Raw genomic sequence first — 14,155 nt, 5'->3', positions numbered from 1 at the left:
CACGGCGCCTGCACGATCCCGTCTCCTCAAGGGTATAGGCGAGGGCCTGGCGCGCGTGCGCAATTGCAGGGAGTTAGCACGGCGCCTGCGCGATCCTGTCTCCTCAAGGGTACAGGGGAGGGCCTGGCGCGCGTGCGCAGGGCTAGGGAGTTAACCCGTACGGAGCCTGTGCGATCCCGTCTCCTCAAGGGTACAGGGAAAGGCCTGGCGCGCGTGCGCAAGGGTAGGGCGTTAACACTGCGCCTGCGCGATCCTGTCTCTTCAAGGGTACGGGGGAGGGCCTGGCGCGCGTGCGCAGTGGCAGGGAGTTAACGGCGCCTGCGCAAACCCGTCTCCTCAAGGGTACGGGGAGGGCTTGGCGCGCGTGCGCAGGGGTAGGGAGTTAGCACGGCGCCTGCGCAATCCCCTCTCCTCAAGGGTACAGGGAGGTAGCACGGCTCACACTTGGTCCCCTCCTCAAAGGGCCAGTTAGGGCCTGGTGCGCGTGCGCAGTGGACAGGGAGGTAGTACGGGCACCAGGGAGAGCCTGGCGCGCGTGCGCAGTGGCAGGGAGTTAGCACGGCGCCTGCGCGATCCCGTGTCTTTAAGGGTACAGGGAAAGGCCTGGCGCGCCTGCGCGATCCCGTCTTCTGGAGGGTTCCAGGGAGGGCCTGGCGCGCATGCGCAGGGAGTTAGCACGGCGCCTGCGCGATCCCGTCTCCTCAAGGGTACAGAGGAGGGCCTGGCGCGCATGCGCACGGAGTTAGCACGGCGCCTGCGCGATCCCGCGTCTTCAAGGGTACAGGGGAGGGCCTGGCGCGCGTGCGCAGGGGCAGGGAGTTAACACGGCGCCTGCGCGATCCTCTCTCCTCATGGGTACGGGAAGGGCTTGGCGCCCATGCGCAGGGAGTTAGCACGGCGCCTGCGCGATCCCGTCTCCTCAAGGGTACGGGGGAGGTTCTGGCGCGCGTGCGCATGCGCAGGGAGTTAACACGGTGCCTGCGCGACCCCGTCTCTTGCAGGGAAAGGGGAGGGCCTGGCGCGCATGCGCAGGGCTAGGGAGTCAGCACGGCGCCTGCGCGATCCCGTCTCTCCTCAAGGGTACAGAGGAGGGCCTGGCGCGCATGCGCAGGGAGTTAGCACGGGGCCTGTGCGATTCCTTCTCCTGAAGGGTACCCGAGCGGTCGGGCGATGGCGGAGGCCAAGTACCGGCCGGCCCCGCTGGCCACGCTGCCGCCCACCTTGGACCCGGCCGAGTACAACGTGAGCCCCGAGCAGCGGCGGCTGCAGGCCGAGCGCCTGGCCATCCGAGCCCGCCTCAAGCGCCAGTACCTGCTGCAGTACGACAACCCCCACCGCCGCACCCTCGTCGTGAGTCCGGCTCGGGCTCGGGGCCTGCACTTCCGGGTCACGGGGTCACGGGGCCCGCACGCCCTCCCAAAGCCTGTCACTCAGTCAGTCAGTCAGTCAGTCAGTCGGTCGCATTGACTGAGCGCTTACCGTGTGCGCAGCACTGGACTAAGCGCTTGGGAAGTACAAATTCATTCATTCATTCAATCGTATTTATCGAGCGCTTACTGTGTGCGGAGCACTGGGCTAAGCGCTTGGGCAGTACAAGTGCATTCATTCATTCACGCTTACTGTGTGCGGAGCACTGGACTAAGCGCTTGGGCAGTACAAGTGCATTCATTCATTCAGTCGTATTTATTGAGCGCTTACTGTGCGGAGCACTGGACTAAGCGCTTGGGAAGGACAAATTCATTCATTCACGCTTACTGTGTGCGGAGCACTGGACTAAGCGCTTGGGAAGTACAAATTCATTCATTCATTCATTCAATCGTATTTATCGAGCGCTTACTGTGTGCGGAGCACTGGGCTAAGCGCTTGGGCAGTACAAGTGCATTCATTCATTCAGTCGTATTTATTGAGCGCTTACTGTGCCGAGCACTGGACTAAGCGCTTGGGAAGGACAAATTCATTCATTCACGCTTACTGTGTGCGCAGCACTGGACTAAGCGCTTGGGAAGTACAAATTCATTCATTCATTCATTCAATCGTATTTATCGAGCGCTTACTGTGTGCGGAGCACTGGGCTAAGCGCTTGGGCAGTACAAGTGCATTCATTCATTCAGTCGTATTTATTGAGCGCTTACTGTGCGGAGCACTGGACTAAGCGCTTGGGAAGGACAAATTCATTCATTCACGCTTACTGTGTGCGGAGCACTGGACTAAGCGCTTGGGAAGGACAAATTCATTCATTCAGTCAGTCGTACTTATTGAGCGCTTACTGTGTGCGGAGCACTGGACTAAGCGCTTGGGAAGTACAAATTCATTCATTCATTCACGCTTACTGTGTGCGGAGCACTGGACTAAGCGCTTGGGCAGTACAAGTGCATTCATTCATTCAGTCGTATTTATCGAGCGCTTACTGTGTGCGGAGCACTGGACTAAGCGCTTGGGAAGTGCAAATTCATTCATTCATTCATTCAATCGTATTTATTTAGCGCTTACTGTGTGCGGAGCACTGGACTAAGCGCTTGGGAAGGACAAGTTCATTCATTCATTCAGTCGTATTTATTGAGCGCTTACTGTGTGCGGAGCACTGAACTAAGCGCTTGGGCAGTCCAAGTTCATTCATTCATTCATTCAGTCGTATTTATCGAGCGCTTACTGTGTGCGGAGCACTGGGCTAAGCGCTTGGGCAGTACAAGTGCATTCATTCATTCATTCAGTCGTATTTATTGAGCGCTTACTGTGTGCGGAGCACTGGACTAAAGCGCTTGGGAAGTACAAATTCATTCATTCATTCACGCTTACTGTGTGCGGAGCACTGGACTAAGCGCTTGGGAAGGACAAGTTCATTCATTCAGTCGTATTTATCGAGCGCTTACTGTGTGCGGAGCACTGGGCTAAGCGCTTGGGCAGTACAAGTGCATTCATTCATTCAGTCGTACTTATTGAGCGCTTACTGTGTGCGGAGCACTGGACTAAAGCGCTTGGGAAGTACAAATTCATTCATTCATTCACGCTTACTGTGTGCGGAGCACTGGACTAAGCGCTTGGGAAGGACAAGTTCATTCATTCATTCAGTCGTATTTATTGAGAGCTTACTGTGTGCGGAGCACTGGGCTAAGCGCTTGGGGAGGACAAGTTCATTCATTCATTCATTCAGTCGTATTTATCGAGTGCTTACTGTGTGCGGAGCACTGGACTAGGCGCTTGGGAAGTCCAAGTTCATTCATTCATTCAGTCGTATTTATCGAGCGCTTACTGTGTGCGGAGCACTGGACTAAGCGCTTGGGAAGTACAAATTCATTCATTCATTCAATCGTATTTATTGAGCGCTTACTGTGTGCGGAGCACTGGACTAAGCGCTTGGGCAGTGCAAATTCATTCATTCATTCAATCGTATTTATTGAGCGCTTACTGTGTGCGGAGCACTGGACTAAGCGCTTGGGAAGTCCAAGTTCATTCATTCATTCAGTCGTATTTATCGAGCGCTTACTGTGTGCGGAGCACTGGACTAAGCGCTTGGGAAGTGCAAGTTCATTCATTCATTCAGTCGTATTTATCGAGTGCTTACTGTGTGCGGAGCACTGGACTAAGCGCTTGGGAAGGCCAAGTCGGCAACATCTAGAGACAGTCCCTACCCGACAGCGGGCTCACAGTCTAAAAGGGTGAGACAGAGAACAAAACCAAACGTGCTAACTAAATAATAACTAAAATTATTGTTATTATTATTATTAGAAGGGGGAGACAGACAACAAAACCCCCGGGGGGGCCACAGCCCGGCCCCGAGATGACCACCATAATAATAATAATGATGGCATTTTTAAGCTCTTACTATGTGCGAAGCACTGTGCTAAGCGCTGGGGAGATACAAGGTGATCAGGTTGTCCCACGGGGGGCTCACAGTCTTCATCCCTATTTGACAGATGAGGGAATGGAGGCACAGAGAAGTTGTGACTTGCCCAAAGTCACACAGCAGACAATTGGCGGAGCGGGGATTTGAACCCATGACCTCTGACTCCAAAGCCCGGGCTCTTTCCACTGACCCACGCTGCTTCTCCAGGTGAGCCCGTTGTTGGGTAGGGGCCGTCTCTGTATGTTGCCGACTTGGACTTCCCAAGCGCTGAGTCCAGTGCTCTGCACACAGTAAGCGCTCAATAAATGCGCTGGAATGAGTGAATGAAGTGGCTTGCCCAAGGTCACACAGGCAAGTGGCAGAGCCGGGATTAGAACTCATGTCCTCCAGAGCCCGTGCATTTTCCACTAAGCCACGTTGCTTCTCACTAGGCAGTGCCCAAGGGACAGAGGGACTGCATTTCATCAGTCGTATTTATTGAGCGCTTACTATGTGCAGAGCACTGTACTAAGCGCTGATCTAATTAACCTGTATTTACCCCAGCTCTTAGAACAGCGTTTGACGTCTAAAACACCTAGAGACCACCAGGCCCACCGCTGCCACTCGGTCACCTTGGCCGAGTCATTCACCTACTCTGTGCCTCAGTTCCCTTCTCAAACAGTCGTATTTATTAAGCGCTTACACAGTGAGGAGCATCGGACAAAGAGCGTGGAAGAAGGTACAAGCACGGGCTAGTGGATAGAGCACGGACCTGGGTTCTAATCCTGCCTCCGTCACTCGTCCGCCGGGCGTGACCTTGGACAAGTCCCTTCACTTCTCGGGTCCGTCTCCTCATCTGTAAAATAGGGATCAATCAGTCAATCAGTCGTATTTATTGAGCGCTTACTGTGTGCAGAGCACTGTACTAAGCGCTTGGGAAGTCCAAGTTGGCAACATAGAGAGACGGTCCCTGCCCAACAGTGGGCTCACGGTCTGAAAGAGCGTGATTCCCAAATGGATCGGGGACTGTGTCCAACCTGATTAGCCCGTGTCTGCCCCAGCGCTTAGTGCAGCGTTCGGCACGTAGTAAGCGCTCAGCGAGTCCCAGAGTTATCAAGGAGCAGGCGGTCGAGTTGACGGATCTCGTGTGAGCCCCTTCCTTCCTCTCCCCCTCGTCCCCCTCTCCATCCCCCCCATCTTACCTCCTTCCCTTCCCCGCGGCACCTGTATATATGTTTGTACGTATTTATTACTCTATTTATTTATTTTATTTGTATATATCTATTCTATTTATTTTATTTTGTTAGTATGTTTGGTTTTGTTCTGTCTCCCCCTTTTAGACCGTGAGCCCGCTGTTGGGTAGGGACTGTCTCTATACGTTGCCAACTTGGACTTCCCAAGCGCTTAGTCCAGTGCTCTGCACATAGTAAGCGCTCAATAAATACGATTGATGATGATGATGATGATGGTGATGATGATGATGTTGTTCCAGGACGACCCCGCACTCCATCGCTGGACGTACGCCCGCTCCACCAATGTCTACCCCAATTTCAAGCCCACCCCCAAGACTTCCCTGCTGGGGGCCATAGCGGGCATCGGCCCCCTCTTCTTCTGGTATTACATCTTTAAAACCGATAGGGTAAGTTGTCAGATGGGGGAGGAGGGGCGGGGCACGGTTATTATTATTATTATTATTAATAATAATAATAATAATAATAGCGATGGCATTTATTAAGCGCTTACTATGTGCAAAGCACTGGGGAGGTTACAAGGTAAATGGTGATGGTATTTGTCAAGCGCTTACTATGTGCAAAGCACCGTCCTAAGCGCTGGAAATCAGGTTGCCCCACAGGGGGCTCACAGTCCTAATCCCCATTTTACAGACGAGGCAACTGAGGCCCAGAGAAGTGAAGTGACTCACCCAAGGCCACACAGCTGACAAGTGGCGGAGCCGGGATTCGAACCCATGACCTCTGACTCCAAAGCCCGGGCTCTTTCCGCTGATCCACGCTGCTTTCCTCAAGGGTATTATTATTCTCTGGGCCTCAGTTCCCTCATCTGTAGAGTGGGGGTGAAGACTGTGAGCCCCCCATGGGACAACCTGATCACCTTGTGTCCTCCCCAGCGCTTGGAACAGCGCTTTGTACATAGTAAGCGCTTAACAAATGCCATCATTATTATTCTCTGGGCCTCGGTTCCCTCATCTGTAAAATGGGGCTGAAGACTGTGAGCCCCCCGTGGGACAACCTGATCACCTTGTATCCTCCCCAGCACTTAGAACAGTGCTTTGCACATAGTAAGTGCTTAACAAATGCCATCATTATTATTATTATTATTATTATTACTATTATTATTTTTATTATTATTAGTCGAGGGTTCCGTAGTGCGGAGGATGGATTTGCTTTTGACTTTTTTTTTTTCTTTACTTTTATGGCATTTGTTAATAAGAGCCTACTGGGTGTCAGGCACTTTATCTGGTGTCTCCCCCAGCACTTAGAACAGTGCTTGGCACGTAGGAAGCGCTTAACACATACCCCAGAAGCAGCGTGGCTCAGGGGAAAGAGCCTGGGCTTTGGAGTCAGAGGTCGTGGGTTCAAATCCCGACTCCGCCACTTGTCAGCTGGGTGACTTTTGGGCAAGTCACTTCACTTCTCTGGGCCTCAGTCCCCTCATCTGTCAAATGGGGATGAAGACCGTGAGCCCCCCGTGGGACGACCTGATCACCTTGTAACCTCCCCAGCGCTTAGAACAGTGCTTTGCACGTAGTAAGCACTTAATAAATGCCATGATTATTATTTATTATTATTAACAAATGTCATTAATTCTTCTTATTGTTATGCTTATTAAGCGCTGGAGTAGAGTCAAGATCATCAGGTTGGGCACAGGCCGTGTCCCATTTGGGGTTCAGGGCGTTAATCCCCATTTCGCAGATGAGGTAATTGAGACCCAGGCATTAAGTGACTTGCCCAAGGTCACAGAGCAGGTCTGTGTCTCCCCCTCTAGACTGTAAGCTTGTTATGGGCTGGGAACGTTTCTGCTGCTTCCGTTGTAATAATAAAAATAATAATAATCGTATTCTCTAAGCGCTTACCATGTGCCAGGCACTGTACTAAGCACTGGGGTGAATACAAGCAAATTAAGTTGGACGCAGTCCCCGTCCCATGTGGGGCTCAGAGGCTCAATCCCCATTTTACAGATGCGGTAACTGAGGCACTGAGAAGGGAAATGTCTCGCCCAAGATCACACAGCAAAGTGGGCGGAGTGGGATTAGAACCCATGACCTCCTGGCTCCCAGGCCTCCGCTCTATCCACTAGGCCATGCGATACTCTCCCAGGCACTTAGTACAGTGCTCTGCACATAGTAAACGCTCAGTAAATACGATTGATTTTTGGCAGCTTGGCTTAGAGGAAAGAGCACGGAGGTGGTTTCTTTAGGCAAGTCACATATTCTATTTATTTTATTTTGTTAATATGTTTTGTTGTCTGTCTCCCCCTCCTAGACTGTGAGCCCGCTGTTGGGTAGGGACCGCCAACTTGTACTTCCCAAGCGCTTAGTACAGCGCTCTGCCCACAGTAAGCGCTCAATAAATACGATTGAAGGAATGAATGAATGAACTCGACCTCTCTGGGGGTCGAAGTATTTCTGTGCTTCAATTTCCTCATCCGCAAAATGGAGATTTCTTGTTCTCCCTCCCCCCTTATATCGTAAGTTCCTTGTGGGACGGGGACCGTGTCTCCCCAGATTATCTTGTAGCCACCCCAGCTCTTAGCACAGTGGTTGGCACGTAGTAAGCGCTTAGCAAGTACCGCAGTGGGAATTTATACAGTTACTGAGAGGCGGAGCTAGCCTGATCAAACCACTGCCTTTTTGGGGTAGTTTTCCCCCCTCGGGGGTCATCATCATCATCAATCGTATTTATTGAGCGCTTACTGTGTGCAGAGCACTGGACTAAGCGCTTGGGAAGTCCAAATTGGCAACATGTAGAGACAGTCCCTACCCAACAGTGGGCTCACAGTCTAAAAGGGGGAGACAGAGAACAAAACCAAACATACTAACAAAATAAAATAAATAGAATAGATTTGTACAAGTAAAATAAATAGAGTAATAAATATGTACAAACATATATATATGTCTCAGCTGGGTGGGAGCCTGCAGGTCTGCACCTTCGGAGGCCTTTTTGATTTCTTTTTTTTTTTTCCCCTTTTTTCGGTTCGGGCAGGATAAGAAGGAAAAGCTGATCCAGGAAGGCAAGTTGAAGCGCCCGTTCAGCTTCCTTTGCTGAGCGCAGCGTGGGCGCCCCGCCGCCGCCTGCCTCGGGGCCCCGGGCAGAGTGGAAGTGGCGGGTGGACGCCTGGACGGACGGACGGACGGACGGACAGAGGGGCCTCTGGAGAAATAAATGTGACTCTCCTCCCTTGCGAGCATTGGGTGCTGGTGTCGACGCCCTCTCCGTGCCAGCTCGTGCTGGCTGGGACCCCCCGGGTCGGCCGGCAGGGCGAGGGATGGACTTGCCCGCGGGCCGGCGTGGTCGCCCCCGGGGCCAGGAAGCAGGCGAGGCTGGTCGGAGCCCCCCACCAAAGCCCATGTTCGGTCCCCGAGCCGGAGGGTGACGGCTCCAGTCCTGCCAGCGCCGCCCAGACCCCCACGCTTGGGGACTTGCCCAAGTCGCCCATCCCAAGGACCCACCGCGGAGTCCTCCGTGCCTCGGTTGGATGAGCAGATGTCCTGGCTGGAGCGGGAGGGGCAGTCTCGCCACCTGAAGTGGCCCAAGGCACGCGGGTGGGCTGTCTCACTCTTCCGTGTCCCCCTCGGGCCCCCCGGACCTCTCTCCTGGTTCATCCTGTTGCTGTCTTTCCTGCCTTTCCAGCCCCCGGGAATGAGCGGGATGGATTCCCTGCCTGGGATGAACCGCCCCTCTCCCCTGCCCCAACATGTGTCGGCCTCCATCCCCCTCAGCGCCCAGCAGCCGGTGGCATCAGAGCTGAGCAGAGCAGACACGGACCCACACCCCACCACGACACACGTTCGCCCTAAAAGCGCCCTGGTCGCCCTCCCACCCGCCTTGCCCCCACTCGCTGCCAATTCCAATCAGTGGCATTTATTGAGCACTCACTGTGCACAGAGCACTGTACTAAGCCCTTGGGAGAAGACAGAATAACACAGCTACTAGACACGAGTTTACGATTTAGACCCCCTTTAGCATCCAGCTCCCGGTCGCGGCCCGCGGCTTTTCTAGGCGACTTCTGGGGGTGGGGGGCGATGAGGACGGAGGACCCCCGGGGCTACTTGCGAGGGGCGGCGTCCCTGGCGCTGGGCGTGAAGTGGCTGCGGAGCGGCTCCCAGCACTTCCTGTAGTTCGCGTCCAGGCAGCCGCTGGCCGTGAGGCCCCACGGGGTGACTGCCATGTTGAGGGATGACTCAAACATGAAGGCCTGGGGAGGGGGGTGGAACGGCGTGAGGCCCTGGGGGCAACGGTCAGGGCAGTCCCCCGACCTTCCCCGGGTCGTCCACCCACCTCGGCTTCCAGCAGAGACGCCTCACCGTTGGCTTTAAAACTCTCAGTCCTCCTGCCCCCTCCTACCTCATCATCAATCGTATTTATTGAGCGCTTACTGTGTGCAGAGCACTGGACTGAGCGCTTGTGCTCATCTCGCTGCTCTCCTACGCCAGCCCAGCCCGCACACTTCACGCCTCTATTGCGGGCCTCCGTCTCGCCTTTCTGTCCGCCGATCCCTCGCCCACGTCCTGCCTCTGGCCTTGAACTCTCTCCCTGTTCACATCCACCAGACGATCGCTCTCCCCACCACCTCACGCCGTCTCTTCCAAGAGGCCTTCCCTGACTAATAATAATGATGGCATTTGTTAAGCGCTTACTATGTGCAAAGCACTGTTCTAAGCGCTGGGGGTGATACAGTGTGACCAAGTTGTCCCACGTGGGGCTCACGGTCTTAATCCCCATTTTTACAGATGAGGGAACTGAGGCTCAGAGAAGTTAAGTGACTTGCCCAAGGTCACACAGCAGACTTGTGGTGGAGCCAGGATTCGAACCCACGACCTCTGACTCCAAAGCCCGGGCTCTTTCCACTGAGCCACGCTGCTTCTCCTGACTAAGCCCTCCTTTCCTCTTCTCCCACACCTGCATCACCTCCGCACGTGACTCTGTATCCCCTAAGTTCTTGATAGTCACCCCTCCCTCTGCCCTACATCTCTTATGTAATAATAATGGCATTTATTAAGCGCTTACTATGTGCAAAGCACTGGGGAGGATACAAGGTGATCAGGTTGTCCCATGTGGGGCTCACAATCCTAATCCCCATTTTACAGATGAGGTAACTGAGGCCCAGAGAAGTGAAGTGACTTGCCCAAAATCACCCAGCTGACAAGCGGCGGAGCCGGGATTTGAACCCATGACCTCTGACTCCAAAGCCCGGGCTCTTTCCGCTGTGCCACAATGCTTCCCCAGTGCACGTGCCTCTGTATCCCCTAAGTAATTGATAATCACCCCTCCCTCTGCCCTACAGCTCTTATATAATAATAATGGCATTTATTAAGCGCTTACTATGTGCAAAGCACTATTCTAAGCGCTGGGGAGGATACAAGGTGATCAGGTTGTCCCATGTGGGGCTCGCAATCTTAATCCCCATTTTACAGATGAGGTAACTGAGGCCCAGAGAAGTGAAGCGACTTGCCCAAAAATCACACAGCTGACAAGCGGCGGAGCTAGGATTTGAACCCATGACCTCTGACTCCAAAGCCCGGGCTCTTTCCGCTGTCCCACACTGTTTCCCCAACGCACGTGCCTCTGTGTCCCCTAAGTTCTTGATAGTCACCCCTCCCTCTGCCCTACAGCTCATATGTAATAATAATGGCATTTATTAAGCGCTTACTATAATAATAACAATGGCCTTTATTAAGCGCTTACCATGTGCAAAACACTACTCTAAGCGCCGGGGAGGTTACAAGGTGACCAGGTGTCCCACGGGGGAGCTCACAGTCTTCATCCCCATTTTCAAGGTAAGGTAACCGAGGCCCAGAGAAGTGACTTGCCCAAAGTCACCCAGCTGACAATTGGTGGAGCCGGGATTTGAACCCAAGCCCGGGCTCTTTGCACTGAGCCACGCTGTACTTAATTTAATTTATTAAATTAATTAATTAAATTAATTTAATTAAATTAATTAAACTCTTAATTTATTCTAATGCTTGCCTCCCCTTTTAGACCATAAGGTCCTGGTGGTCAGGGAACTTGCCTACCAACCCTGTAGTGTGATACTCTCCCAAGTGCATAGTACTACTAATAATAATAATTATAGTATTAAACATTTACTAAATGCCAGGCACTATTCTAAGCGCTGAGGTGGATACAAGCAAAGCCGGTCGGACAGAGTCCCCGTCCCCTCTGGGGCTCACAGTCTCAATCCCCATTTGACGGATGAATTAACTGAGGCACAGGAAAGTGAAGCGACTTGCCCAAGGTCACACAGCAAACGTGGCACAGCCGGGATTCGAAGCCATGGCCGCCTGATTCCCAGGCCCGGGCTTTGGGAGTCAGAGGTCGTGGGTTCTAATCCCGGCTCTGCCACATCTGCTGTGTGACCTTGGACAAGTCGCTTCTCTGTGCCTCAGTTACCTCATCTGGAGAATGGGGATGAAGACTGTGAGGCCCACGTGGGACAACCTGATTACCTTGTATCTACCCCAGCGCTTAGAGCGGTGCTTGGCACATAGTAAGCGCTTAACAAATACCAACATTATTATTATTATTATTATTATTATTATTATAAGTGCTTAACAAATACCAACATTATTATTAATCCACTACGTCGTGCTCCGTCCACAGTGAGCGCTCAATAAATGTTATCAAATTGTTCATATCCTATTTTATTCTGTTAATATGTTTGGTTTTGTTCTCTGTCTCCCCCTTTTAGACTGTGAGCCCACTGTTGGGTAGGGACTGTCTCTATATGTTGCCAATTTGTACTTCCCAAGCGCTTAGTACAGTGCTCTGCACATAGTAAGCGCTCAGTAAGCACGTAATAAAATGCCATCATTATTAGGAAGGCGGCGTGAGTGCGGGCGTGACACCCGCACTGCGGGCCCGCTGTTGGGTAGGGACCGTCTCTAGATGTTGCCAACTTGGACTTCCCAAGCGCTTAGTCCAGTGCTCTGCACACAGTAAGCGCTCAATAAATATGATTGATGATGATGATAGCAAGCACGTAATAAATGCCATTATTATTAGGAAGGCGGCGTGAGTGCGGGCGTGACACCCGCACTGTGGGCCCGCTGTTGGGTAGGGACCGTCTCTATATGTTGCCAACTTGGACTTCCCAAGCGCTTAGTCCAGTGCTGTGCACATAGTAAGCGCTCAATAAATCCGATTGATGATGATGATGATGATGATAGCAAGCACTTAATAAATGCCATTATTATTAGGAAGGTGGCGTGAGTGCGGGCGTGACACCCGCACTGTGGGCCCGCTGTTGGGTAGGGACTGTCTCTAGATGTTGCCAACTTGGACTTCCCAAGCGCTTAGTCCAGTGCTCTGCACACAGTAAGCGCTCAATAAATACGATTGATGATGATGATGATGATGATGATAGCAAGCACTTAATAAATGCCATTATTATTAGGAAGGCGGCGTGAGTGCGGGCGTGACACCCGCACTGTGGGCCCGCTGTTGGGTAGGGACCGTCTCTAGATGTTGCCAACTTGGACTTCCCAAGCGCTTAGTCCAGTGCTCTGCACACAGTAAGCGCTCAATAAATACGATTGATGATGATGATGATGATGATGATAGCAAGCACGTAATAAATGTCATTATTATTAGGAAGGCGGCGTGAGTGCGGGCGTGACACCCGCACTGTGGGCCCGCTGTTGGGTAGAGACCGTCTCTAGATGTTGCCAAGTTGGACTTCCCAAGCGCTTAGTACAGCGCTCCGCACACAGTAAGCGCTCAGCTTGATTGATTGATCGATTGACACATCCCCGACCGTTCGGCCTCCGCCTCGCCGCCCCCGCGGCCCACCCCCGGCCCGGCGGAGGGGCTCCTCACCATGGTGCCGTGGGCCACCCTCTCGGGCTCCAGCCCGGCCTCGGTGGCCCGCTCGAAGCAATGGGCGTCCGGCCCATGCGGGGTCATGGCGCCGTGCAGGCTGCAGCCCCCGGGCAGGAACCCCTTCTGCTTGGCCTCGTACTGCCCGCAGATGAGGCCCACGAACTCGCTCATGCAGTTCCCTGCGAGGGAGAGGGGAAGGGGGCATCGAGCGGGGGGCACCCACCTCCTCCCCAGCCCTGGGGGCCCGGCGGCAGGCGGACGGGGGGCCCCTTCCCGCCCAGCCCCGGGGTGTCCGCGGCGGGACCCGGCGGGAGGCGCTTACTATGGTAGTAAGGAGGCCGGAACGTGTGGTCGGCGACCCCCCAGCGGGGCGGGAAGATGACAAAGTCGGCCACGGCCACGCCGGGCCGGAGGGACTTGGCGGTCAGCACCGTGAAAATGGAGGGGTCCTGGGCCGGAGGGGACGGGGACGGTCAGCCCGGGGCCGGGGCAGCGCTCTCCACCCAGTGAGCGCCCAGTAAATACTCAAAGCAAGTCACTTCTCCGTGCCCCAGTTCCCTCATCTGGAAAATGGGTATTCTGATAGTAATAATAATGGCATTTATTAAGCGCTTACTATGTGCACTGTTCTGAGCGCTGGGGAGGTTACAAGGCGTGTCCCGCGGGGGGCTCACAGTCTTCATCCCCATTTTACAGATCAATCAATCGTTTATTGAGCGCTTACTATGTGCAGAGCACTGGACTAAGCGCTTGGGAAGTACAAGCTGGCAACATCTAGAGACAGTCCCTACCCGACACTGGGCTCACAGTCTGAAAGGGGGAGACAGACAACAAAACCAAACATACTAACAAAATAAAATAAATAGAATAGATAGGTACAAGTTACATCATCATCATCATCAATCGTATTTATTGAGCGCTTACTATGTGCAGAGCACTGGACTAAGCGCTTGGGAAGTACAAGTTGGCAACATCTAGAGACAGTCCCTACCCGACATTGGGCTCACAGTCTGAAAGGGGGAGACAGAGAACAAAACCAAACATACTAACAAAATAAAATAAATAGAATAGATAGGTACAAGTTACATGTTACAGATGAGGTAACTGAGGCTCAGAGAAGTGAAGTGACTTGCCCAGGGTCACACGGCAGACATGTGGCAGAGCTGGGGTAATAATAATGGCATTTATTAAGCGCTTACTATGTGCAAAACACCGTTCTAAGCGCTGGGGAGGTTACAAGGTCATCGGGTTGTCCCACGGGGGGCTCCCAGTCTTA

General features: G+C 53.2%; 2 protein-coding genes across 2 annotated transcripts in view; one reads left to right on the top strand and one right to left on the bottom strand.

Annotated features, from left to right (window-relative positions):
• Window positions 1-1,075: 1,075 nt before the first annotated feature.
• NDUFB4 (NADH:ubiquinone oxidoreductase subunit B4) lies at window positions 1,076-8,245 on the top strand. Its single transcript, XM_038758158.1, has 3 exons — window positions 1,076-1,350; window positions 5,316-5,462; window positions 8,044-8,245. The coding sequence occupies exons 1-3, from the start codon at window positions 1,171-1,173 to the stop codon at window positions 8,104-8,106; spliced, it is 390 nt and encodes a 129-aa protein (XP_038614086.1). The 5' UTR covers window positions 1,076-1,170; the 3' UTR covers window positions 8,107-8,245.
• A 661-nt stretch (window positions 8,246-8,906) lies between these two features.
• The window catches only part of HGD (homogentisate 1,2-dioxygenase), a 28,222-nt gene continuing 22,973 nt past the window's right edge, over window positions 8,907-14,155 (bottom strand). Inside the window, exons 12-14 of the mRNA XM_038758674.1 lie at window positions 13,202-13,328; window positions 12,877-13,058; window positions 8,907-9,256 (exon numbers count right to left, since the gene is read on the bottom strand). Of these exons, the coding sequence (XP_038614602.1) occupies window positions 9,107-9,256; window positions 12,877-13,058; window positions 13,202-13,328 (459 nt within the window). The 3' untranslated portion in view covers window positions 8,907-9,106. The remainder of the gene's footprint in view (window positions 9,257-12,876; window positions 13,059-13,201; window positions 13,329-14,155) is intronic.

Source organism: Tachyglossus aculeatus, chromosome 16, assembly GCF_015852505.1.
Source record: "Tachyglossus aculeatus isolate mTacAcu1 chromosome 16, mTacAcu1.pri, whole genome shotgun sequence".
Lineage (NCBI taxonomy): Eukaryota > Metazoa > Chordata > Mammalia > Monotremata > Tachyglossidae > Tachyglossus > Tachyglossus aculeatus.
The sequence above is the reverse complement of the archived record's forward strand: the minus strand, read 5'-3'. Positions and strand labels throughout refer to the sequence as shown.